The 27,966-nt window shown below is 47.5% G+C and overlaps 1 protein-coding gene across 5 annotated transcripts; it reads right to left on the bottom strand.

Moving 5' to 3' along the window:
* Positions 1-8: 8 nt before the first annotated feature.
* PTBP1 (polypyrimidine tract binding protein 1) lies at positions 9-27,568 on the bottom strand. Of its 5 annotated transcripts, none has more exons than XM_066336178.1 (15): positions 27,339-27,471; positions 23,516-23,546; positions 13,752-13,830; positions 13,085-13,257; positions 11,979-12,125; positions 11,206-11,376; positions 10,374-10,484; positions 9,854-10,067; positions 8,588-8,662; positions 7,174-7,319; positions 4,615-4,648; positions 3,999-4,091; positions 3,486-3,702; positions 3,157-3,234; positions 9-2,844 (listed from the first exon to the last, which is right to left on the bottom strand). In XM_066336178.1, the coding sequence occupies exons 1-15, from the start codon at positions 27,344-27,346 to the stop codon at positions 2,712-2,714; spliced, it is 1,710 nt and encodes a 569-aa protein (XP_066192275.1). In that variant the 5' UTR covers positions 27,347-27,471; the 3' UTR covers positions 9-2,711. The 5 variants fall into 5 exon arrangements, with proteins under 5 accessions (XP_066192275.1, XP_066192277.1, XP_066192273.1 ...); XM_066336180.1 differs by lacking the exon at positions 27,339-27,471 and adding an exon at positions 25,307-25,326; XM_066336176.1 differs by lacking the exon at positions 27,339-27,471 and adding an exon at positions 23,771-23,791.
* Between the last annotated feature and the right edge of the window lie 398 nt (positions 27,569-27,966).

Here is a 27,966-nt window from a genome sequence, read left to right as displayed (position 1 = left end):
ATCAGGAGTGAAGGATACAGAAGAATTTATTGAAAGCACAAGTACAGACTGGGCACCAACTGCTTCTACAATCTCAACAGGAAATAATGGAGCTACAGAAAGGTACAAAGGTTGTTATAAAATAGTTTTAATTTCATTTCTTTTTGCATTACAAACATTCTTTGAAAGAGGCAATGGAATTCTGATGGTATGTACGCTTCCCCTCCCCACCCACCTTCCACAATACTGAACCTGGAATTGCTGTTATCAAAATATACAATACATCTGGTCACCATAAAAAACTGGGTTTTGCTGCCCCTCATGTCTTACAACAGGTATAAAAAAATTATAAATATGTACACCCTTAGTTACTCACATTCTTTACATGCAAACACAGGATCCGAAGGGAGCACCCGCTGTGCTGGGGGCCTGGTTACCCCAAATCCATCAGCGATTTGCACAGGACACCCAGAATGTCCTGGCCAGGGCATGGCCCTGGGAGCCTCCCCAGTGCTGGGGAGGGTGATGGGGGGCACTGACCAGTTACCCCAGTGCCACTGGGCTGGGTGGGCTGGGTCCCCTGCGGGAGGAAGGGGTGTTTCAGTAGGGAGGGGACAAGCCAACAGCTACAGAGACCCCCCAGCTGTGCCCTCCTGCAGGATGCTGGAAGGGCCTCGAGGAGCTTTGCAGGGGCAGATCCCTGGCTCCAGCACAGCTCACCCAGATTTAGAGGTACCCAAAAGCAGCTGAGGTGATGCTGTCACCAGGGGTCTTGCCCTCCTCAGGGGTACCCAGCACATCACAGCCCCAGCTGGAGCCTCACTCGGACCTCACACGCTTCTCCAGCATAATTCATATCCTTGAGAGTCCAGGGAGGAACTACAGAAAGTTAAGACTTTTCCAAACACTCAGTGCTAGGCAAGTCAAGAGCTCCCACACCAAGCAAGGAAATCAGAACTTGCAACACTAAGACAATTAAAAAACAAACTTTGGTCCACAATTTGCAGAAAAACCCTGAAAAAAAGTACAAGATTCTTGTTATTTTGCATCCGAACAGGTTGCAGGTTAGAGGGAAATGTAAGGCAACATCGGATCACACGGAATAGAAGGCAGAATGGCCCGGGAAAGAGTTGTAAGCCAGAAAAAAATAATAAAAATGGTCATATCATTGGGAAAAACTGATCTGCTGCATTCTACTTTTAATAAATTCCCTTCCTAGAACAACATCTGGGCTTATAGGTTCAAAAGGTAAAAAAATCTTTAGCCTGGGTCCTTTTCCTTCCACTCACGAGCTGTTTGTGCTCATTCTCTCTCACCCTCGGCTCTGCTCATCCTCAGCCACGACCTCAGCCTGGAAACTACTCCTGCCCTACAACTTCAATTACAAAACAAAGAAAATAAAGTACAGTATACACGGGTAATACCACAAAGGAGTAAATTTAGATTACGTTTATACCATCTTATCATTCTATAAAAGGTACTTAAAACTATTTCTTTTGCATATAAAGAGATTAGAATATTTGGTCAACTGGAAATATTGCTAGGCACAGAGGACAGCAACGGCATCAAAGTATAATACAAGGATTCAAACAAAAGCTCAAATGCTGAAGACATGCTCTAAGAACGATGGCGGAGCTACAGCAGCCTCGTTAATCTCCAATTAGGGGCACAAAGGTACCTCTTGCAGGCACCTTTCTAATTGTGGGGTATCCAAGGATTCTCCAAATCCTAGCCAAGCATTTAGGTATATACACACACAATTTTGACAAACTCTGATTCGTTTTCACAAGTGTCCCACAGCGGCTCTTTTGCCCCTCACCAATGCTCTGTGAGGGCAGAGCCTGCAGGCTCGCTCCTGACACTGGAATGTGATTTGGCCTTGGGAATGCTCCCCCACCCAGACCTTTGCTCAGCCACAAAGGCTCTCAGGTAACTCCCACCTGAGTTTGCAGGTGGCAATGACCCACGAGCAGACTGGGAAGTGGCACAGGGGCACACGTGGAGATTGAGACACACGCGGGGAACAACTGCCCCGAGTCACAGCCCAAAATTTCCTTTATCCACTTTGCCAGCTCCCCTGACTGATCGTCAGCCAGAGCCGCTCCCCCCCTCAGCTCTGCTCATCCCCTCCCTGCAGCTCAGATGTTTTCCCCAAAGAAGTAGAAGGTTTAAGGCACAGGACAGCAGGTGCACAGGTAAGGTGGGATCAACGCAACTGAGTGTTGTGCTGGGCAGGTTGGGAGCTCCTGGTCACCACAATCCTGACTCCAAGGCGCTACAGTGAATTCACACAGTGGTTTTAGGTCTTTCAAGGCATGAATGGGTAAGGAACTTAAAAAAGGCATCGATGTGAAACCTGATAAAACTTGTTGGGATCTGCTTTTTGGGGGGAGGAGGAGCAGGAGGGGAGGGGAATTTCCCAGAGCAGGTTCCACAGTGTAAACTTGAACTTGTGATTTTTATTGGAACAGTCAAGATTGTTACCCATCACCGCAAGGTTAGCAAGAGGAATTAATTTTCTTTTTTTTTTTTTAAAAACCGGTAAACTGATTTCTCTTTAAAAAAATAAAATCTCTGGTCTTTTAAGGTCACTTCAGCTGCATTCTTAAAGTGGCTTTTTTTTTTTTTCTGGAATGATGGAAGTTGAAACCCTGGTGTCCAGCCTTTTAAGGTCAAGGCTGAACCCCAGTGGTTTAAAGTCAAGTCCATTTTTACTCAGGCCTTCCCAAGCCCTAAATGGTGGACTTGGAGAAGGACACACGCAGGTGATGGTTCTCCCCCAGGTCATGATTGTGGAGGTCAATGAGGGACTGAATGGCTTCTTCCACAGAGCCCATCTGGATCAGAGCCATTTTACGGTCCTTCCTGATAAGACACAAGTTTCAGGCATGTTCAGTTCCATTGCTGGACTTTTGGCAACTTGATCCAAGTTCTCCCATCCAGCAGAGAATTAACCCCCCAGGTACCTGCAACACACTCACTCTTTAGAGGAGTATCTCTGTGGCAAGCACACGCAGCCCTGCTGCTCACACAGTGCTCAACCCAAGAATTCTTTATTCCAGAGTCAAACACTGTTAGTAAGGATTCTGTTCACCTTTGACTGGAACCAACTACTTCCACCCTCCCCATATGGAAAGCCCAGAGTAAGGCAAGAACATAACACAAAATTCCACTTACTGGAAGAATTTGAATCCTTTCACCATCCCACCATTGCTTGAAAATAACAATTTAAGGTCTTCTTCAGTTACTGAAGGTCTGAAACAAAAAGTTTTCCCAGTCAAACAGACGTTGACAGACCAAGGTAATCTCAAAAAACTAATTATCATCAGAGACTTTTCTAAATTCCCTACCAGCAGCCTCTTGGCATGGCAAGACAACTGGAACAGGGAGCTGGGTGAGCCCTCCTGACAGTGACACAGAGCTGCCCTAGCACCTAATACTGCAAATTACTGGCTGCAAACACTTCAATACACAGCCAAACAGGAACTCTCCCAGCGGATACTTACGGAATATTGGACAGATGAAGAGTGGCAGAAGGGGGAAAGATGTTTTGGAAATTTTTGGAGCCTGGTTTCTTGAAACGATGCAGAGGAGAAGTCCCAAAGTCCTTGGTCAGGCCGTGGTCCTCCTGGTTCTCACGGGGCATCTGCACTGTCTGGTGCTTGGACAGCGTGATACGGATCGGCTTCCCGTGGAGCTTCTGCCCATTCAAGTGGCTCATGGCTGCAAGGGGAGGACAGACCTGACTGCAGGGTATTTCAGTTTTGTCCAGACATGAATTCAAGGCCAGAATTTCAGTGCCCTCGCAGACACCACACCCTGCGGGGTCCCTCTGCCTCACTGTATTTTCTTTGCCTACTTCCCTGTCGCATCCATGAGCCACCCCAGCCCCACAGTCACACCCCACAAGGCATGGATATATTTGGGTCTTCTGTTGGAAGAGAATAAAGTGCCAATATTAAAGTTTTAACTACCTGTTTTGTCCCTAACTGCCCAGAGTCTGACCCTGCCAAGCTTACCAAGCTGGGCCTGATTCCCATCGGCCATCTGAACCAGGGCATTATCTTTCTTTTTAAATAAAATCTTCACCCTCTGCACATCGCCATAGACTCCTTCAAAGAGGGAGGAAACAAGAATAGTCTTAGGTAAGGAAACAAAAAGTCTAATTCAACTTAACATCAGCTAATCAATCCAACAGCAAAAACATCCATTCCCAACCAGAACTGATCTCATTCCAACCATGGCTACATATTCTGCTCTAATTAATGGAATTCTAATATAGCAGAATAATAATGGAACAATACATTAAAGAAAAGACATTGGGTTTCAGCAAAAAGCCAAAATCTTACTGCCAGAAGACTGGACAATTTCGCATGCTCTCACAATTTAAAACTTTTATCAAAGACATGCAAAGCAATAACCCATGCAGAACTGAACCAAAACCAAAGGCAAACTAAATTAAACAGCAAACTAAGTAAACAATGTAAAACCAAAATTATGCATCCAAAAAAAGAAAAAAAAAAAAAAAAAGAAAAAAAAAAAGGCAAACTGCAAACTGTACATTTCTGAAGTATCAAAAAGTAATCTCAAATAAATGAAAAAACAAGGTAATAAAAAGTGTGAATAATAACATACCGAAAAGAATAAAGAGGCATTGGGGTGTAACTCTCTTTAGAGAACAGCAGAGCAAGGCAGCGGAGGGACAGGGAAGAGGTAAGGAATCGAAGGGGAGAGCGAGGTTGCACAAATCGTCCACAACGAGGAAGGGCAGAGTCCCCGCAGGAAATGGCGAAATTGGTTGATGGATGATGAAGTTTTCAAGATGGTTAATATTGAAGGGCAGGTTGGTTTCCGAAGAGCAGGGTTTGTTTTATTTTTTTTATTTATTTTTTTTTTTTTGGAAGGGGAATGTTTTTATTTTTTTTTTTTTTTTTGTTTCAAGCAACAACAGGAAGCAGAAGTACCGTGCAGTCAGTTGGCAAAGAAATTCCGGATCGGGGGAAGAAAAAAAATTCAGGGATGGGGAGAAAAGAAAAAAGTAGCAAAAAACACAGGTCAGTAAATACATAAGGAATATGTAGTGTTCCATCAGTCAGATTTATAGAATTCTACATACAATAACTTGCTTACAGAAACAGTTAATAGGTTTTACCTAGTGGAACACAATGATAAAGAAAAGGCATTTTTACTCCAGATATACAAAGGAGTAAGAGACAGTATCCCCCCAGAGTGACTTTCATAGGCTGCAATAATCAATTTAATTGCAATGGCATTCCCTAAAATTTGACTAAAAATATTTTCTCTGTTTAGAATTAATGACTTCATAGAACAAGTCACAAACAGCTTCATTTGCTGCATTGGAGTCAGGAACTGCAGGAAGCAACCCGTGCCATAATACTTGGCTGCAAAGAAACAAGGAACATCCACCTTGGATACCAACCACTGCTTTAAACAAACAGATCATATGGATGAGCAGCTGTACTGCCACAAATTCTACTCCAAGGTCTGCTGGAAGCACTCAGACAAAGGAGCTGGTACCTTTGTAGAGGACTGTTCCCTTCCTGCTCCATGGCCTGATCTCCCCATGCAGAAACCCAAAGTACTGGGTCACCACATCCTGAGATGCATGGACTGCTCCCACTCTTGTGGAAGCCATTTCAGCTCCCATGATTCCCCCTCAGGAAAACCCCATGGCAGAACAGTCAATCCAGGCAATACTGTCTCTTTACTAACTGGTTGTGGCACAGGTAAGTTTCTACAACACTGATTATACAGGCAGTGGAAAAAGTTTCATGTCTGTTAGTTTACAGCTTCAGTCCAAGTCCCAAAGTCTCTCTAGCCCAAAGACAAGCTGGATGGAGAGTGAAGAGCTCCTCAAAAAAACCACAGGACATGAAATAACTGCTTGCTCCTGCCTAAACAGGAGCTGTGAGAAATCTGAGAGGTGCAGCACAGCCCCTAGTCCTGCCACTGCCATCCAGGCACCCAACAGTATCCTGGGAACACACACTTGGAAGCATCACGCTGGTCAGGAATAATGATGCCTGCAATTACCAGGACTTATGGTGGAACAAGCCAGAGATGAGAGACCCTGGAATGGCAGAGCAGTTTCCAGGCAGCACGAGCAGCAAATCCCAAAACTGTTCCACAGCCCCTGCTGTTATTTCATGCCCTGGAGAGAACAGCAATGACAGGTAAGAGCAGTCTGAAACATGTTCCAATTGGTTGATCTCATTAGGAGTTAAACATTTTGATCATTCATCCCATCCAGGCTTCCTCTTTGATCCAAAGAGGTTTTGTGGTGACTCTGCCATCACTGGTAAGTTTTACAGTTTTGCAAAGTACTATTAACGTGTGTGCACAGTCCCACCAGTTACAGCTCCTCAGCAGAGCCTCATCACTCTGCTGAACACCAGAGGTTCTACACTTTCAATCCAACCAGATCCAGGGGCTGACTGAAGGAAAATCCAAGCCCCCTGTATCCAATTCCCTTATGATGCTGTCTTTCATTAAACAAGGTTTTTGTTCAAATATTACTTGCTTTACTTTTAGAGAAACCCAAATATTTCAATTCACTCAGTTAAGCAGAATTGAAAATGTAAACTGTGAGCTGTTAAGGGGTTTAGCTAAGGAAAAACTTCCAGGAATCCTGGAAGGGGGAAATGTGCAAGCACATGGCAGAGGAAATACTGCACAGGTACAAGGTCAAGCTAGCAGGGATCCAGACACTACACAGAAAGAGCAAAGGTCAGCATGAAGCCTCTCTGTAGTTCTGAATTAATGCATTAAAAACTACAACATGCCAAGGAAAAGGAATGGACATGGCTATTCTGTGACCCAAATGACACTATTCCATGGGAATGGTGGGGAGACTCCACACAGAAGAGGGATGAAGGGACAGGCATTGTAGTTTCTGGGGGACAAGAGCAGGCAGGCAGCATCCTTGGCTTTGAACCAAGGAAGAGCAACTTCAATCTGAGATGGACTTTCCCATTTCCCTTCAGCAACTAGAGTACTGCTCTGCCCTGCACCTGGGGCTGTCAGAGCACAGCAGCGGCTGCTCTAGCAGCGCCGCTTCTTTTGGATACAGCAGGATTTCACTTTCAATGAATTTCAGCCCAATCTGTGTTCAGAAAGTGAAAGCAGAGATAAGAGGAAGGAGGAAAAAAACAGTAAAGTTAGGACTGCACTAACCTCTGGGATCAGATTGCTAACCAGCAGCACGGAGTGCCCTGTCCCAGACAGGCCGGGAATGGCAATCCGTCCTGCTGCAGCCGCCGCAGCTGCTGCTGGAATAGCCAAAGGAGCTAGTGCTCCAGGAACACTTGGAACTGTCAGGCCTGGAAATTAAAGAATATTAACCAGTAAAGAATTAACAGCACGTACTCTAGTGTATTTGCTGCACCAGAAGGGAGAACAGCACACTCTCTGAACCATGCAAGTCATCATTCCCAACAGTGCCCATGTAATCCTAAGGGCAACAGGAGCCTCCACTTCTGGTGCTGCAGGAAATGTTGTGGTTTCTAACATGGTTTTGCTCTTGCAGTGCCTGGTGCTGAGCAGGTGTCTCAGCACTCGGGTGCGTTTTGCAAGCAGCGGATGAGCACAAAGCCTCAGCTCTGCTGTGCAGGGCAGGTGTCACACACGGGGCATGGGGAGGGTCCGTCCAGGGCATGCACAATGTGCTCTCACCACGCATGCAACCACCAGGTAACCCTGTGCCACCATCACCCAGCTCTCCTGAGTGGGAACCACTGCAACTGGATTTACAGCCATTCCTAGACAGCTCCCAGTACGAGCTGGCACCTCTTGTACTGGCCCTTCAAGGGCAAGAGCTTCTGAGCTCAAGAAACAACTGCTAGTGGTCAATTCCATGGATTACTCCCCAAAGCAGCTTGTCTCCTCAGCAGGGCTGAATGTTACCAAAACAGCAATGCCTCAACAGCCCACTCTGTCCTTGTTTGTCATAAGTGAGGAAATTCCATCATGTTCCCAGAAAGTCAACATGGCTTGGAATGCTGAGAACCCCAGCAAGGCTTGTTTAGGCTGGCATTCCTGCAAGCACGTTCAGCACCCCCACTTTTCAGACTCAGCTGCTTCTGGAAGCAGCAATGATCTGTTACCTACAGCCTGAGCTGTGAACATCAAAGTACAACTGTCCCAGCACATGGAATCAGTGTCACGATTAAATACCAGCTTTCTCAAAATATTTAAGAAAAAAATTGATAGATTTGTTGCTTCTGACTACATTTACAGCTGTCCAATAGAGGTCCCAACCTCTGTAATGACAAGATGAAATTCAAAGTACAAGAACTTTTATCTCCTCACAACCTCCCCATATTATTTCAGTCTGCCTTTATTGTCTCTCCCATCCTGCTTTATGTATTTTCTTCCCTTCACCAGAACGTTGCCCAGAGGTGCTGCAGCTGCACACAGCATTCCTAGCTGAGGTGATGTACTTGATCCCCAGTCCCTTCCCTGTCTAAAGGCCAGCATTTAGAATTTACATGGCTAACCCAAACAAAAACATCAGTACTTTGCTTTAAAACATGAAGATGCTTCAGCAACAGAAAACCTACATAAAATTTCAACATATGAAATACAGTACCTGTAGCCTGAGGAATGGCAAAAGTAGGAGGAAAGCCAGCTCCAGCATATGGAGGAGAGATTATTCCTGGGGCACCTGGGAAAGACACACATTATAAGAAGATGCTCAACAGCAGGAAAACTCTAAACTTCACAGAACTACATAATATTCTGAATTGAAAAAGACCAACAAGGACTATCAAGTACAGCTCCTGGCTCTACAAAGGACAGACCCAACAATCCCACCATGTGCCTTGGAGTACTGCTCAAATGCTTCTCCAACTCTGTCAGGCTTAGTGTTGTGACCACTGCCCTGGGAAGCCTGTTTAGTGCCCAGCCACCCTCAGAGTAAAGAACGTTTTCCTAATATCTAACCTAAACCTCCGTAAACTTAGCCAAAATGTCTTGATCTGTCCTTCAACAGAAGTATTTAGTTGAAAGTTAAACCCTAAAACACAATCAGCAATTCAAAAATACCTTTCACGTTACAATGGACTTCCAGAAATCACCAAAACAATTCCTGGGCAGACACCAGGTGGCACCAGAGGCAGTGACCACTGGGACTGACACGGGACTTGGCATTAATCTGATCCTCAATGATCCTCAAACGCTCTGCCTTAGTTACACTCTATTCTAAAATTTTGACCAACTACACCCCTCCCCTTCTCCTGACTCACTGTCCTGAATAACTGTGTTTGAGATTGCCAAAAAACATCACCAAAGATATAAGCAAAAGTCATATTTAATATTTAACTGCAAAGCACAATTGGCAAGATTCTTTGGCAAGATTCACTCTATTTAAAAAGAACAACTAAGGCACAACAAGGCAAAGCAAGCAACTACAAAATCAAACAAAATTCAGGCAAAATCAAAACAGAAATGAAATGAAGTCTACCTAGGTACGTGTGCATGTAAAAACAACGTAAACAAGGATGAGAAGGAATGTGGCCTAAACTTAGCAGCACTTTAACTTGACTTATACCTAAATTTAGAGCTTAACCATAACAATCTAATAGAGAAATAGCATTTAAGAGCATTTGGCCTAAATTATAACTATAACTTGGCCTAACTTCTGGATTTGCTATAGCATATATGCAAAGGGTGTGCACGCAGACAGAAAGAGTTAGTGCAAGATAAGGCACCTTTGGAAAAATATCCCTCAGAAAGAGCTGAGCCCAGGCAGTGTTTGCAAGAACAAGGCCTAACAAGCACTTCTCAGAGCACAGTGCAGAATGAAAAGAAGCAGGGGGGTGCAGGTGGGGGAGTTCACCATCACACACACACACACCAGTTGGCTTTGTCCTGTTCCCACTTCTTGAACGCTCACCAAAAGCAGCTGCCACGGTCTGGTCCAGAGTGGGCTGGTTGTCCCCAGAGGGCAGGTCTGGGCGGGTGAAGTCTCTGCTCTTCTCATTATTGTACTTGACATTGAGACTTGTGAGCTTGGAGAAGTCGATGCGCAGTGTGCAGCAGGCGTTGTAGATGTTCTGTCCATCCAGAGACTGCGAGGAAACAAAACCAGTCCTCACCCAAATGCATTCACACCAAGCTCACAGCAATTGCTCTCTGGAGACAGAAGGTGTTAGGACACCTCATGGCTTCACCTGAGAACAGGTAACTCGTGTAGAGACAGTTCTGCTTCAATTAGCCCCTCTGGCAGCCTCCAAGTTGCATATGGGAGCAATTCCCTCCCACTCATGCTCTGTTCTTGGGTTAATGCTGGTGTCAGCCCACCCAGACGACCACCCTGAGCTTGGATTAAACAAGGCAAACTCGAGTCAAGAGTAACCCACGTATGCAGCACTCACCAGTTTGGCATGCTGAGAACTCATGGGGTCAGCATATTGCAACAGGGCCTGAAACTGGTGGTTCTTCGTGAATGTGATGATTTTCAAGACTGTACCAAATTTGGAAAAGATCTGCAAGATATTTGTGTATCTCATTATCACATTTCCAGTAAGATAATTTCATACTGATCTCTTACTACAAGCAGCAACAAAAGTCATCCCTTCAGCCTGTCAGCTTTCACCTGCAGTGCTGAAGGTTTTAAACCACACTGTGGGCATTGCTTGACTGGCATCATGGCATCAATCTAAAACACACCAGTAACTGAACTGCTCCCTAAGCACAGTTTGTTTATTCTGGGTTATTAAACAGGAATATTCACTAACACCTTCATGAACTCGATCTCTTCCAGGAATTACAGGAATTCTTAAATGCAGCCAAGCTTGCATTTTAAACATGAAGAGAAGATTAAACAATCACAGTAGACAGAGGCAACTTTCCAAAATGGCCGCTGCCTAAATAGCTCTTGGACACTCTATTTGTTTCTCAGGTCCCAACACAAGGATAAGGAGCAGCTACTTGTGCTGAAATCTAAAGATAACCTGAAGAATTGTAATTAATCCAATAAAGTGGACCCCGACTCAAATATCTGGAAATTAAACTCATGCAAGAGTGGGGGACCAAAACTAGCAGCATGTCCTGCAGGTGTATGGTCTCCAGAGAAGTCTGACAGTTCTGTTCAGAACTTGTGTTGTACAAACACAAACCACAGACTTTGCAACCACAGCAACACACCAATTGCTGCTTCCCCTTCCTCCAGGACAATCTTCAAGCTGTTGTGACAAAGCATTTTACCTGGTGCAGAACATCTAGAGTGACAGGGTAGAAGAGATTCTCCACAATGATCCTCAGGACAGGGCTCTGGCCAGCCATTGCCATCCCTGCATCGACGGCCGCAGCTGTGGCGGCCAGCGCCACTGCCCCGGCCTGCACCTGGGTCACGGCTTGCAGAGCTGCTTGGGCACGCTGCAGGAACAAAAAATAGCTGTTAGACCCACACTTCTGCTTCCAGGAAACACACAGTCAGCTCTCCTTGAGCTCCCTCTCTGCAAACAGCCTGCTGGACTCAGCAGTGAGCAGAACAGCCACGTGCAGCTCCAAGGGCTGGGGCACGTTTGAGACAGGGTCAATAAAGATCACCCAAACCAATAAGGGTGAGACAAAGGGGTTGTACTGGCAGCTACCCCTGACAAAGAGCCACAATACTTGAACTTCCTTCCAATATTCCTGTCCTAAAAGGTTGCCAAAAGGGGCTGAGCTGGAACTAGGAACTTTTTTCCCCTCTGCAGAACGTGTGCTGCAGAGACCCTTGAGGGCTCAAGAGCCTTGAGACCTGCTGGGTTCAGGTGCTGTCACCTCAAAGCTGCACCCACCAGCACCAGGTTGTGCTCTACCACAGCTGAGTTCAGCCTCTTCAGGGCTGCACTCACTAAAAATCTTTTAAGCATTAGAAACAAACATCCTAAAGCCCTAGGTGTTACTCAAGTTCATGGATCTCAAGCCAGCAGCAGAGATCTGGCTGCGTGCCCCCCCCCTCCCTGAGATGACAATGCAGAGAACAAACTGACTGCTTGGTTTGGAGAGTTGTCTGTCTTCAGCTCCTTGTGGTTGGAGAACTGGATGTAGATGGGCTGGCTCCGGAGCACCGGAGTGACTGTGGTGTAGTAGTTCACCATGGTGTTGGCTGTCTCCTCTGTGTTCATCTCTATGAAAGCCTGGGAAGTGAAACCCAACACGGACACGTCACACCAGGACAGCACCGGGTCACCCCGAACGGCCAGCAGAGCCGTAACGGAATTGGGTTTTCACAACTGCATTTACACACGTGTTTTGGCACACAGAACTGTTTAAAACCAAATATACATTGGATATATATACTGTAAGTAGAATAAATCAGGATATTCTCTGAGTGATTTAATGCAATGCTTCAATCTCACCCTAAGATCTCCACGTTATGTGTACTTAGATATGTCTGCAAGAACACAAAAACAGAGCAACAATCCAGACTCTCCACTTCTTTCCAGGGCAGGAAGCCCCCTCACTGCTCCACACCCTTAGGGGCTTCTCTTCCTCAGAAGAGAAACGTAAGGGATTGCAGCAAGCCACTGCAGCAAGCACTTGTATATAATCACAGCATGCAATATATCAGAGGCACCTTTGCATAATTAAGATTAAAGACATTATTTTAAGCAATGATTAAAGTTGGCTTGCTTTTTTACTCCTCAATTTGCAAGACAATTTTAGTTACCAAATTAGTGCACACCTCCTGCATTACCCAAGAGTATTTCAGCCATACCCAGCTCATTTACTGGATCTGTAAAGGTGTCCTCAATATGCCACGTTACACAGTGGTAACTCAGCTGTCAAGCAAGTCTGAGTGAAAAAGGCCAACTCATGGCACTGCTGTTCAAATAATCCCTGGCCTGCAATTTCCAAACCAGGCCTAACGCTAATTACAAGTGACAACCTGTAATTATGGACTCAGCTTCTTCTGCAGCCTGAAAATGGTATTTTCTACAGCTCATGGGATAATCACAGAAAAGTAAAATAAGAATATGCAGAACCTATTGACTCGCAACACATGGCAGTTGTTTAAACAACCTGCAGCTGGTTTCCTGATGACAAACTTATTAAGCCTTTAACACAACCCATGTTTCAGTTATGGAGACAATACCTGGTTTTTTCCTTTCAACATCAGAAGATTGGTGACCTTGCCAAAGGGTAAGCCCAAAGAAATGACCTCTGCCTCCGTGACGTCACTGGGGAGCTTGCGGACGTGGATTACTCGGGATGGGACCCCAGCACTTCTGTTATCACCTTTGAATTTTTTGCTGTCGTTTCCATTAGCTGTAAGAAGCAAGAGTTGCTGATGAAAAGGGTCTGGAAGAAGAAGCACACGTTTCCTACTGCTGACACACAGACTGCACCCCAGCCAGTTACTGCGCTATTACAGAGAAATTCCATAGTCTAAGTTAACTTGGTTTTACTCTTTTTTTCCCCAAATTACATGATGGCAGTGACACAGCCAAATGCCACTGCGATGGAATCAATTCTCCAGTGGCCATTTCCTAGTTTGTGTAAAGCACACACCTATTTTTGTGTAAAGCACCGACCCATATTTTTAGTGCAGGTCTGAGCCATTAACCCCAGATTGATGCTTTACTCCTTTCCACCTGGCCTAGTGTTAGTGGCAGATGTTTATTATGATTATTCAGCACTGTCCCACTAAAGGCCTAGTAAGCACTAAAAATGAAGAAATTTTAAAATTATGACTAAGAAGGAAAATCCAGGCCTCCTCTCTGACCCTATAAATTGCTGTGCTTGTTTCCATGCAATATTACCTGCAGAAGGAGAGTTGCTGCTCATGATAAAGGGTCCGTTAGTAGTAACGCAAGGAGAGAAAAGCTCCTCAGCTGCCCGCTGGAAGAGAAGAGACGACAGGTAAATGGACAGCATTTTACTCAATTCTATCCAGGCACTCCTAAAGCAGAACAACTGAGAAAGCTGGAGAGGAACAAGTGTAAACTTGAACACAAGAGTAAGTGAAAACATACTGACAGTGGGCAGTGAAGCTCACCTCCATGAATTAAATATCAGTCAGATCCAGTTTGGTAATGGAGCAGCACTATCCAGTATCTCTTTTCAGCTCAGCATTAGGGATCTCAGGGCTGGAGCACTGCTGAGTTGTGTAAAGCCACTACACGCAGCACTGTGCACCAACAGGCACCTTCTCCTGTCATATGTGGCAAAACAGGTTTCTGACTACTCCCATCCCCCAGAATTTTCACTCCAAAGCTGCCAAAACTGTTTGGGAATGACTCGGCAGTTATGAATCAAAGCTGTGCGTTTTGTGCCCCATTCCTGGAAGCGTTCACACCCAGGCTGTACAGGGCTGGGAGCACCCTGATCTGGTAGAAGGTATTTTCTTTTACAGCATTCCCTCTGAAATCACCTAAATCACCTCAACTGACCAGGACTGGTGTAACCCAAGTAGTAGGTACAAAAAACACTACTAAGACAAAAGCAAACATGCCTATGAATGACTCCTTAGCACAATCTATACTTGCATACACATCTTACAATCAGCATAGCTTAATTTAAAGTAAATTACATGGGAGACTTCAAATTCCATTGTAAACTGTGAGCAAACATGATAACACAGATCTACCACACAAGAGCACTATCTCATAATTTTTTACACTACTCTTCCACAGAAGCAGCACACTAAAAAAAGGCTTTCATTAATAGAAAAAAAGCTCAGAGCTCATCCCTGCCCTGGCAGCTCCCACCCACCCTCAATGGAAACATACCCCGCTCCACACCATGGCACCAGAAACCCTTATCTTCCACACGCCCTGTATCTGGTGGCACCTGCAGAAACAGGAGCCGTGCAACAACAAAAGCTCTGTGCACTCCCCCAGCAGACAGGCTGGGAAAGTAGGTCACTGAGAGCCCCAGAACACCCAGCTACAGACACACGGTTTGGGTTTCTTTCTTTACCCCTCAAATCTTGAATTTCTCGTTTGACTACTCACTGCCAGCTCTTCAAAGAGGCTTCGAGGACTTTGATGTCCCGAAGATGAGAATTTTAGGCCAGGTTCCAAACCACGGTTCACGAGCTGCTGCTGGTCACCTGCAAACGCTGACCAGCTCCCACCAAGGCTCTGGCCTTGGCCTCCTCCTCCTCCTCACATGGCACAGTCATTAGGATTGGGCCTTTTAACAGCTGTTCTAATTAGCACTGCGATTCCTGAGTGCAGCAAGAGGCAAGCTGGGCTGGGAGGCTATTAGACTGTGATCCCATCCTTTGATGACTCAAATTAAGGCATAATTCCAAGGCTAGAAAAAGTCCTCCAGTTTGCTGTTGGAACACTCCTGTGCCTGCACTGCTGCTGCCACTCCAGGTATGGATTTCTGTGCCACGGCCTGGGATACACCTGGCAGCTACTGACAAGAACCACTCACCACAGCACAGCCCTGCCCACATAATCAGGCATTCCTGGCTTCATGAAAGCCTTTGCGTCAGGCTTTAACGGGACTTGAATGTTTTAAAACATCTTCTTAAATATTAACTTGCAAAATTCTGCATATCCGGAAATTCAGTTCTTCCACTACAAATTGGTGTGTCTGTGCCACCATAGTAGGCAGCTCCTGCAATCCATCATGGGAATGCTGGGAGAATGAGCCATATATCTGGCTGTCAGGGAGGCAACACTAAGAAACTATAAATTGGAAAAACAAGCATTTATACCATTACAGAAAGAATTTAGCTTTCCTAATGGCTTGTTTAAAATAAGCATTTTCTTGCATATTTGAGAACTTCCTTGCAGGCAGGGATAACAGAAATGTCACTGCAGCCAGGCTCCACACATCCGTGTTTCTTTAAGGAAAGTAATTTCCAATCCACTCCCCTCTTATCTTGGAGACAGCCTGTGCTGCCCACTGCGACCAGAGCCGGGAGGCAGAGGGGGGACGATTGTTCAACATCAAAAGCAGCAGCAGTCAATTTGTAAGCTTCCCAGCTGGGAGTACATGCAAACGAGGAGGAAAGACTGCCACGGTTGGAGAAGGGCAGTTATTCCTAAGTCTTTTCTCTGCACAAGGATGTTTACAGACAGTACATGCAGCACTGTACCGTCACACCAAAGTCATTCCCCACATCGCCCAGTGCAGGAGCAGCTGCTGAAGTGGGAGAGGAGCAGCCCCAGCGCCCCAAGGAGCCCCAGTGGTTACCCTGTGCTGTCGTGCCCATACTGCACAGGCCAGTCCCCAGCTCCTAGGGGAAATTCTCAGTTTCTAGGACTCCAACACCCAGCACAAGGAGGCTGCATGAACCATGGCTTTTCATCTGCGTGTGTTCTCCTTCCTCCGTTTCTGTTGGTGCTGATATCGGATAACCACAGGAAATAGTTGTTTTTTTGGAACGGCCGAACTCGAGGCAAACTGAAACTCAGTTCTCTAAGACTATGGCCCACAGTAATGAGCACTCAGAAGCCTCCATCAGCTCTCTGCTCTTACACTGCAGGGATCACCAGTCTCTTTTCAGACAGTTTCTGTACGTGTTAGAAACACTGAAGCGTTTCTTTAAAACCATGGTATGAATTCAAATGTTTCATACCATGTACCCAATTCAGCAGGGGCAGAAGAACCAAAGCAAGCCTGGTTGGTTGAACAGGTTTATAAGAGTTTCTCACCAACAACGCACCCACTGGGTATTTTGAATTATACTGGGAAAGACAGTAGAAAGGTTACTGATTCTGAAGTTGTATGTAATTTAATTTAGGTTCAAAATGGAACGAAGCCAGCCAAGGGCTGTGGGGGTGCTCGGTGCTCACCCATATCCACCCACAGCACTGCTTCTCTCCCTGCTGCACTCTGAGTTGTTCAGGGAGGCCCAGCTGCACTGCAAGACACAATTCTCCAACCCCCAGTTCCCATCCCTGCTCACAGAGGCATTAATTACACTGACATTTCTGCTCAGCCATTCTTTCACAGCTGGTATTTTTATGACGAGATTAACAGAAGCCACAGTGCACTTGCAGCACATCAAATTCCTCATCTGAACTAACAAATCTCCACTTCCCGTTGACTGAAAACAACCACCACTTCTGGAGTTACACAGCCAGATCCTACCTAGAGCAGGGTAGGGCTGTTTCCACCACCCAAATCCCCAGTCAGCAGCACACTGGCACCAGGCAAACCCCGCTGGGATGGGTTTCCATGCCAGCAGCCTCCTCTGGCCTGATGCTCCTGGCTACAGAAGGCCCCTTGCCCAAGCTGCGCTAATTTAATCACACACCGTGCTCCAGGCAGCCCTGCTGCCAACAATTCTCTCATTCCCTTCTCAGACTCAGGGAGAGGCAGGCTGCTGCAAGGTACTGCTTAGCATTTCATATCTCCCCCAGTTGTATTTTTGACCATGCCCCAAACTCTAAGCCTTGCCTTGCTTTGAAGTTTTAACAAGGAAAGCCTAAGAATTTTTAGTCTGTCCAGGCTTTCACAGCATAAAAAGCAACAGCTTATTCACATACACTACACACTGCCTCTCTGCCAGGAAGATTTTACCTGGCTTACAATACATTGGAATGAGGCCAGAGATTGTCTCAGCTTCTATCAGCACACCTAGAAGTGCTACAGAAATTCCCAGCTGCCCTATATAATCCTTTATCTACTTAAGATCCAGCACTTATTTTAAATGGATTACAGTAAGTCAACTGCATCCTGCCTGTGCAGAAGGCCAGAAACAAACACAAACTAAACCACCATAAAAATGTTCATTTCAAATCAAACATGATATTAATGAACTTTCAGGCAGAAAGCAAAATTAAAGCAAAGGCAAAAAGAGCACATAGGAAGGAAGGAGACCATGACTGAAAAAGCCAGAAGCCACAGGCTGGTCAAGCTCAAGATCTACAAAAAGCTGTTTGTCTCCATGGCTCACTGAAGAAAACCCTACAAGCAGCAGGGCTGCCTCTGGATGTGGAGCACCTTACACTGCTATGACACACTTGGGATAGCAGTACTTTGAGAGGGAAAAGGTGGATTTTGGAGGCAAGCAGGCCATCAGGCTAACAGGCACTTACAGAAAGCAAAGCAGGGAACAGCAGCACCTGGAAACCCTCCCTGAAAAGCAATTAAAGGAAATCTGTCCTGCAAGAAGGCAGAGTACACGAGCATCGTTGCTCTTCACTTTCCCTTCATTTGGAACAATATTGTAGAGTCGGTGAAAGACCACAGTAATTATTTTCAAAAAAATGACTCAGACCACTGAGCTCACAAAACCCCTCTGCTCTGATCAAAGAGGCAAGAAAATGCCTCTGAGCACAGGAGGAGCAAGTGGCTCATCAGGGGCTGTCCGAGGTCAGTCCCAGAGGGACGCAGGAATGCTCTGATCCTTCAGTTCACAGCTCAAATCTCTGTGAAGAAACTATTAAGAGAAATCCAGTCTGATGACATCACCATCACACTCATGTTACATTCCAACATTTTTTTGCTGAGAGATTCGAGATTCAAGAATGGAACTAAATTTAAACTACTAGGAAGGATGCCAGTTTTCCTTGCCTTCCACCAAAGACTCATGTGCAGCACAGCTCACTTATGTTTCCCCTCTATTCCCCTCTCCTGCCTCCAGCATGCTTTAGTCACTCAAAGTAGTGTGGAAAACATTCCAATTTGGGTCACAAACAAACCATGAGTCAACTTTTTTTGTGAAACACTTCTGAAGAACACACACACCTGCATCCCCAACAATCTCCAGGAAGCTGGGAAGTTAAGGCCAACACAAAGCAACTTCAAGATTCCACAGTGTGACGTTGCTCCCACTTTGGTGTCACCCACACACTGGACACACAGTTTTTCATTTGATCAGAACCAAAGCAGTTGGGATCAGTATAGTTCACCAAATTGCTCATGGCTGATGTACCAATTCAAATACAGGAATAGATATAGCAATTATCAAATTAAGTCCAACCCAGCAGTCAGCATCTTCCATGGACACAGTGGATCTGTGGCAGAGGCATCAGTCTACCTGGCAGGCATAGGGGACACTTATTTTCAACCCACGCTCTGCTCAGCCAACACCAGTCACCTGCCACTTCAGGCTTTTAAAACTGCTACAGCCTCCCTCTTGCCTGAACAAGATTGAGGCTGATACCCCTGCAAAGCAGCCAATGGCAAGCTCCCCACTGGAATCCCCAATGGCACACTGGGCACACAGACACTCCCAGCCCCTTTGAAGCCGGGTGAGATGGCCAGAGCACGGCAGTTTCCTCCATGGTACTGCTGCAAGTGCCAGTACCATTTCTAGAGGCTGCAGACAGGCCCTGGAGTTCCTAAACGCTGCCAGACCCTCTAGTGCTGCACCTGCTCACCCTGTGTGCTTTGGCAATGAGCTGTACCCAGAGCTCAAGCACACACCAGCCTCACAGCAAAGCCAGATTCTGAACCCACTCATCCATTAGCCTCTCTTAACTTTCTTTCTCAGTCTTTGCTGCTATGGAGACACCCTTCGAAACAAACCTGCCCTTTGAGCAAATAAAAGGTGTGGCCAGTTTAAATAGCCCAAAATTCCTAAACTCCAAGTGCTGCAGCAATGCAGTCATGCTGGCTCGGTAGGGCAGCACACGCCCAGGCTTTATGATCCACCGCTCCCAAGCTGAAACTTAACTACTCGTCAACCTTGAGTTTTCAAGTCATTGCCATGGAGCAGAGAGGCCTTGGCAAAGCTCAACAGAAATCCTATCAGGGAGAAATAGTCCTGGATGAGTCACCCCAGGAACTCAAGGAAGGACATTTCTGCCCCATCTGTCAGGGGGCCAGCAGGAACTCTCCAGGTTGCACAACTGCACCTGAACTGCAGCTGTGCAGAGGCAGTACCACAAATAGGATGGCTCAAACACGGGCCCACTGAAGCACAGCATTTAATGTGTTATCACAGGAAGGTTGAAAGAGTTGTACCAGAGCCATGGGGAATGTGTAATTAAATAAGAGCTCCTCTTCTTGCTGGTGAGAGGACAACAAATGTGGCACCAGCACACCTGCATTTTCCAGTACCTGAGGCAGATGTCAGAGACCAGAGTCCATCCCTACAGCTTAAAAATGTGCAGCTGAGTGAGTTCACTTGTATTAAATATTCTCCTCATTTTTTTAAAATCATCACAGATTGAAGTCAAAGCAGGCCTGAGGTTTAAATCCAGTATTTTCTAAAATCATTTTATTAACAGATGTATGACTTGAAGACTGAGGTGCATAAAGCAGCATGCAGCACTCTCAGGTGAGATGAAGCTGTTTGGCATACCCAGGTGACCTAATGCTGCCCAACTGCCACTGCCATCCCTGTCCCCTGCCACCAACATGTGGTTCCCATGTGTGCTCACGCCTGACAGGGAGGCCACAAGAGCCAGCTTGTTGCAGCCTCTAACTAAAGCCATAGGAGGGGACTGGAATTTCCTCACAACATTCTTGGCCCACTGCCTGAAGCCATAATTACTGTTCCCATGGCAAAGATCCTGGCTTCACCACAAATCACTTCTATGCAGTCAGCCTGTATCACACTCCAGCAAAGTCTGTTTTAAAAATTAACTTCTCAAACGCCACACAAACTGCACTTTTGGTTTCTGGAAGGGAAATCTTTCAAGCAGAGCTTGACTTAGCCAAGAAACTATGGGATTATTCAGCACCTAAACTATTCTGAGACTTTTCCAACCACCGAAATGCAACTTCACTTAAAGAGCAGCGACGTGTCACAGTTCATCCTCTCTCTAGTCCCGCTCAAGAGTGTGAAGAACAGTGATATGCAGGGAAATTAAACAAAGGGCAGGGAGACACAACAGAGTGAGACCTTGATCAGACTACTTCCAAGAGGTAATTGCAGGGTCAAAGAGCACCTCAGAGCTCAAACACTGTGCCTCCATCTTAAGGCCATACTTTCTTCCTTTTCAGACAGCAGTAAGAAGGAAGAAGTCAGTCTTAGATCATGTGCTCCTGATCTGCAGGACATTCCAGAAGGCTGTGCATCAGGAACCCCCACTTCAGAATGACAATGAGCTTCCTAAACAAATTCACACACTTTAAACTGAGGAGCCTGGAATGGCTACTACAATTACACCTGATTAAAAACAAGACCATGGGGCAGTAGAGTGCTCAGAAGAGTAAGCCACTGGAACACCTGGGGGCTTCTTAACTTAAAGAAACTAATTTTAATTAAGACATCAGAAAAAATAATAAGTGGGGGTAAATACTCCTGATATGTAAATTAAGGATGTGAGAAAATAAGAAAAAAGTATATGCCAGGAGCCTGCTTTATAAAGCAATAATGTTGAGCAAACTGAAAAAACTGACTTTCACCAAGTCCTCAACTTCCAAGTTAAGCTCAACACTCGCAGCACAAAGACACCAAGAGGCCACTGGGAGTTTGCTATGACACGTTGCTCAGCAGTGGTTTGAGTCACAGGCACTTTTCCTACTTGTCTGAGCCAGCTTTGGGACATTCCAGTCACAGTCTCAGATCATGGACAAGGTAACCGGGGACTCAGTAGCATGTCACTGAGCATGAAAAGAGCTGACAGATTTTGGGGACCGTCATGGTCCAATATCCTGACAAATTTCTACCTTCTGTGCACATATACATTGAGAAGGAGTAAATTTACACCTCAGATTAAAAACAGTTTCCCAGCTCAGATCTCCAAGTGTGATTTGGTAGTTCAGCCAGGAAGCTCTCACGAGCACAGGTGACAGAATGGACACCTCAGCCTGTGCTGGACCCCAGGAGCAGGGGAAGCTGTCTGATGTGGCTGACCCAGGCAGAGGATAGAAGCACAGGAGAAGCTTCACTTTCCTCTCAGATATGCACAGACTCCAATTTACCTACAGAAACCCACGACACGTTACACCCAAGCACTAATGAAGGGAATTCTATTACAAGAGCTACATCTGCATATTCAGTGACTTACCTAAACACAATCAGATAACATGGCTACAGCAAAAATCAGTTGAAAGCTTACCTTTACTAAGATGATTCAGCTTTCCCGCTTGCCTCTGCCACTCTTTAAATTTAGATTCAACTCTCTCTAAACCTGCCTCATCTGACTTGACAAGAAACCTCATGTTCCATGAGCAATTTATTTTCACCACTACTTAACTGTGCGACCAGCACAGCCATGGGTATGATGCTGTCCCATGGCAAAGCTGAAAGCACTCAGAGGAGATTGCTCCCAGATCTCATCTGACTGGAACCAGGGTCCAGAATCATCCCAGATGGGGGCAATGAGGCAGGCAATCCCACACCCCAAAACTCCAAGCTTCACTGAGATCTACAACTACAGTTTCAGAAGCTTCCTGGTTTAGTTATGTAAAACCACTTAAAGTCACAAATTACACATTGTTAAAAACCAGGGGACCTTAACCGACATTAACCAGTTTCCCAGCAGACGCTGTATCAAACTGCTCTAGGGATGCCTTGGTCCACCTTTCAAAACGGCTGTGAACTATTAACCAGCCTTATTGTCCAGGCTCAAACCTCTCCTCCTTGCATCTGATAGTAAACCGAGCTCCTTGCAGCAGGCAGCATTTCTACCTGAACCAGACACTACCATGAATTCAAATTTGAGATTCCCGCAGGAGGAAAAGTAGGAGCGACCTTTCCCCCACAACTGTTAGAGCCCCTTCAGACACCTAAAGCACTGCCAGGCTGTTTGTGCTTAACACAGCTCATTTTGTACTCCCAACACAAAGCTCTGCAGGCTGACAGCACTCTCTGTGTGATGCTCCTACCCCATTCTGTAGGGCTGCTGGTGCTCCCAGTGCACCCAGCTCCACTCTGCATCAGTCCCATCTCACGGCAACACTTCCCTGACCTTCTGAGTGGCCGCTCGTGGCTCTTGGCCACTGCCTCCCCACGTGTCACTGGCCACATCGTCAACGGCCAACACACAGACACAGGGCTGAGTTTGCTGCATTCCTGACCCCAGAGTTACAACAGTGACCAAACCAAACCCTATCCCTTCAGCCCACTATGTCCCACAAGTTCCAGTTGGGCATTTCACAGCGCCGATCCCATGAACGTGACGCCTGTTGCCACCCGTGGCTGATAAGGAGCCTCCTGTCAGCACTTTGAGATTAGGGCTAAGGCTGCACTTTCCAAACCTGAGACTACAAGGGCAAAGGTCATATTTACTGTACTCACAGGAGATAGAAATCAGCTGCTGCTAAACCCTCCCTTTTTGTGGCAGAAGGATTTTTGACATATAATTGAGCAGGAATTCACACAAACAAAGGAAATGGAGTTCTCCAAAGGAAAAGGACCAGTTTCTTCATGGAGAAGCACTGTCTAGCACACAAGTAATAAGCATGGCTTGACGTTTTAGCAGGGGAAAGGGCTGTTTCTAAATGCAATAAAGTTGATCATCAAAGCCTAAATGACAAGAGCTAAATGCTGAGCCATATTATAAGTTTTAAATGCACATGAAACTGAATTACCTTCTGGTTAAAACCAATTTACATGGTACCAGAAATAACCCTTTACAGCTGAAGATCTACATTTGGTGAGGCTAAAACTAGGTCAGATGCTGAGCAGTGTAAAAAGAGAGAAAAAGTGAGAAGTGCCTACCTTTGTACCAACTGTTATATCTTGGACAATGCTGTAGAAAAAAGAAAGAAAAGGATTAAAAAAGTTAGATAGGTTTGCCACAAAAATCCAGCATAGTTTACAGTAGTAAGAAAAAAGCAAGTCAAAGTGCACAGTTGTCTTTGCAGGTGAGCCAAGGACAGTTTATACAAAGAAAAAATATTAGATGGTGATGGTGGAGACCCAAGACCCAGCAGTGCCAGAAAACTGCAGCTCTCCCACTCCCTATGGCAGCACCTGCTCCTCCTGCAAGGGCGTGGGGTGGGGGTGAACCCCCCCCGAGCCCAGCAACGTGACCTCGACTCTGACCACACCAAGAGGAAAAGCATCACGAGTCAGCTCCGTCACCAACATCCCCTTCTGAGGTTCCTGTCCCCGACACCCACAGAGCCCCAGCCAGGCTCTAGCTGAAGAGACCAACACCAGAGCCCAGGGGACCAAGGAACAGAGCCCAGCAGAGCAGGAGCCAGGGCTCACAGCAGCCCTCACACCACACTGGCACTGCCAGAGCAGGGCCAGACCAGCAGAGTGCCTACAGGTCCAGGCAATCCCAGCCTGGGGTACACCCTGCATAGGATTCCTCTATCCACTCTACAAAAAAGCAGTTATTACACTCTACCATAGACACTTAAGTCTCCTAAAATGAAGCCCTTCTGATTAACTAAGACGAAAAATAGCACCAGTTGTACTTTTAAGTGACCCACACCACATCCTGTCACCACAACACACACCTCCTGACAGCAATGTCCACCCATGCAGTCATGGCTTGCCTACAGCATGGTATGTTGGACCCAGGTAATCTTCCAGAGCCTTACAGCTCTGTTATGGTTTCATGAGAGTGCTCCAGACAGCCTAAGAATTCAGTTATACCCTTGCACTGGTGATTGTATTTTTTCTTTGGTAATAAATTCCAACCCCTGTAAAGCAGCAACACAAAATGGAGAGCAGACACAACCCCTTTGGACTGCCACAGACACTGCCCTGCCTGGTTTAACTCCTCTCCAAGAGCTGCCCCTAATTCCAGAGCACAGGATGCAGCAGCGGCCAGCTGACTGACCTGCAGCAGCTCCACAGAGCAGGGAGGCACACAGTAGGTAGGGCAGTCCTTCTTGAATCAGCAATAAGAAACCTGAAGTACGCAAAAACAACTCCACGTGGCGATTTAATGCGAAGAAACTTGCATTTACTAGTTCTTGCTTGTTTCCCCTCCTACAACAATTCGTAACTTGCACCAAACTCCTTGTTAGGAGCCCGATCTTGTCCGATCTTGTCCGGCCGCTCGAGTGTCCCCAGCTCCACAAACGAACCACAGCCCCAGCACGAGCCAGCTCAGCTCCTCACACTTCCTCTTCCCCCCAACCTGCCGTGTCATCACAACCCAGCGCTGTGCAGCTGGAGCCACAGCCCGGTCCAAGGGCTGCTGCGGGAAGCCACGCCATAGTTCCGTGTTTTCCAGGGAAGTCCTGGGAGAAGGCCGTGTGTGACAGCGCTCCGCAGGCCCGGCGCTGCTCACCCGCCGGGCACATGGGGTTGGCTGCACTCGAGGGTCAGCTCTAATGAACTAATGAAACCCATCTGCATGGAGCGGTTCAAGGAACCAGCATCCCTAAACACAGCGCGCATTCCACAGCTAACACATAAACACTAATCCAGGCATTTCCAGAACCTTAAGACAAAAAAAAAAAAAAAAAACCAACAAAAAAAAAAACTACTGCCAACAAAGCACAATAAGAACAGGGAATGCCCCCACATTTCCCAAACTCTCCAACTTACCCCAGAGCAGTTTCTCCCACTTCCTGTTCCTCCTGTGGGCCTCTCACACAGGAAATGTTTTACATAAAGTGCCTTAGCAGGGGATGGCATTTAGAAATATCCAACAGGAAGAGACATTTTATTTGCCAAGAACTATCGATTCCTGGGATATTGTTATAGCGCACTTGATAACACATTTCACAGGAAACAAGCTTCAACGGCATTTCAGAATTTTTATTCGAGAAACGTGCAATGTATTTCCAGTTCACACATTCCCTCAGTAAATTATCCCAAGCTTCCTTCTCCTGTCCTGCACATCAGCCTTCAGGAGGGGATTAAAACTTTTCCCAGTTCCAAAAGAAGTGGCAAAAAAGCCCTTCATAAAAATTATTTTTCCCATGGAAAAATAGGATAATTCCTGTGCAATAAGAGGAAAAATTAAGCAGCACCAGTAAAACCTCCAGGTCATTTTCCAAAGCAGGATTGCTCATACAGACTCCTCACATGTTTTAACAAAGCAACTTATTCAAAGGGGATCATTGGGGCACAGCTCAGGATCATTTTTGGGAGAAGGAGATGGGAGCAGCCTTCGGCCAGGGGCCACTTGCTGCCAACTCAGCAAGAACCTAAAACCATTTTCCCAAGCAGCTTTTGAAGTTTCAGCAGGAGACGCTTTCACGGGGCAAACAGATCGGGATTTCCAAGAGATGAGGGGTAACTGTATAACACTAACAACTTCTACATTCAGACAGCAACTACTTTAACATACACAGAACATCCGCCTTCCCTGGAACTACAGCTGATAACAAACTGATTTTTGCCACTAGAATGCGTGATCTCATGTGCTGAGAATTTGTTGGGTTTGGTTTTTTTTTTTTAATAGTATCATTCAACACGACGAGCAACTGGTTAAAAGCAGCAGAGAGATCCTGGACTGCAAAAATTGTAAGATAAAGGATTTTTATGGGTTTCAAAATGAAAACAACACTAGAGACGCCACCTTTTCAGCGTGTAAAAAAGCCCAGACATGTGACTACGCCCAGACCAGTGTTCTGAGGCAGAAAGCGAGAAAGCACTAATTTGGGCTTCCCGTACTTAGGAAGCTCTGGGAAAACAAACTGCTTACTCGGAGGCCTTTAGAAATATTTTAACTACAGCGCGCTAGAAGAAACAAAAAACCACATCGCTATAAAAAACCCCACGCCAGACAGGAGAAAAGCAGCACAGAGAACTCATTTTCGAGAGAGATCCTCTGATAAAACACCCGCTTTTAGACCGAACTCTGCCGCAGAGAGGCCCCGCCGGGCGGTGGTTAAAGAGGAATCGACGCTGCCCAAGATAAAAGTTGCGCTCTGGAAACTCCCCGAGCCCCAGCGTGCGGAGGGAAGTTTCCCGGAGTTGCGCGGGACAACGGGAGCGGGGCCGGGCCCGCAGCTGTACCTGCGGCGCTCAGGTGAGGCGGCGACAGCGCCCTGCCCGCCCTCCTCCCGCCCGCGGAACTTGGGCGAGCAAAAACCGGTCACAAAAGGAATCCAGCGAGAACCCCCCCCCCCCGCCCCCGCCCGCGGAAGCGCCAGACAATGGGAGGGAGCGCGGCCGTGAATCACCGCCCGCCACCCCGCCAGGTGCGCCCGCCCCGCCCGCTCCGCCCCCGCGGGGCCGCGCCCGGGCCCCCCACCCACCCCCGCGGCGCTCCCGGACCGCCGCCCCCCGCCGGGTCCCCGTGAGCCCCCCGAGGCCGGGAGCTCCGGAGCTGCCCTCGGCCGGGACCCCCGAGCTCTCCCCGGCTGGGACCGGCGGTGCGGAGCGCACGCGGGGCCGGTTCGCACGAGGCGGCGCGCTGGGCCCGCCCCCGCTTCCCCCGCCGCCCGCGGGGAGAGCTCCGAGGAAGGGGGGCGCGACCCCCACATGAAACCCCCCCGCCCGCGCCAACCGGCCCCTCACAGGTATCGCTCCAGCCCCGGCGCGGGTCCTCAACCCGGGAGCTCCCGCGGCACAGGAGGGGCCCGGCAGCACCGCTCACAGCCCCTGCGCGGCGCCGGGCGGGACTCACCCGTCCATTGCACACGGAGACGACCCGTCGGGAGCGGAGTGGAGGCGCCGCAATAGCGGGACGAGCTAGACCGCTCCGTGTTATAGACTCACAAAATGGCGGCGCCGCCCGGCCCGCCTCGGCCGCCCCGGTGTTCCATTGGTCGGCGGAGCCGTCACCCTGACGGGGGGCCGGGGCCACCCGCCTCCCGGGGTTGGCGCCCTCGCTGCCCGCGCGAAGCCGATTGGCCGAGGGCGGCATAAGGGGCGGGGCGACTGGGCGCTGCGCGGCGCCATTCGGTAGGCGGAGGGAGGCGGCGGGGAGGAGCCATCTTCAGAGCGGGAAGGAGGCCGGGATGACGCCCAGAGGCGCCATCTTGATTGGGGGCAGGGCATGGGAGGCAGAGCGTTGGGCGCCATCTTGGGTACGGGCAAGGGGGTCTCCCGCGTGCACGCCGCACGGCTCGGGGCCGCGGGGCGGCTCGGCCCCGCCGCCATATTGGGGGCGGGCAGCGAAGGCGTGCGCCGCCGCCATCCCGGGCGAGGCGCGTCCGCCCGCGCTGCGGTCCGGTGGTCGCGCGGGGCCGAGGGCGTTGCTTAAGGTACAGGGCGAAGTGTGTGTAGTCGCAATTAACGTCTTAGGGATAAAG

This window comes from Sylvia atricapilla, chromosome 26 (genome assembly GCF_009819655.1).
Source record: "Sylvia atricapilla isolate bSylAtr1 chromosome 26, bSylAtr1.pri, whole genome shotgun sequence".
NCBI classification, from domain to species: domain Eukaryota; kingdom Metazoa; phylum Chordata; class Aves; order Passeriformes; family Sylviidae; genus Sylvia; species Sylvia atricapilla.
Note: the sequence above shows the minus strand (reverse complement) of the source record. Positions and strands in the feature narration are given on the sequence as shown.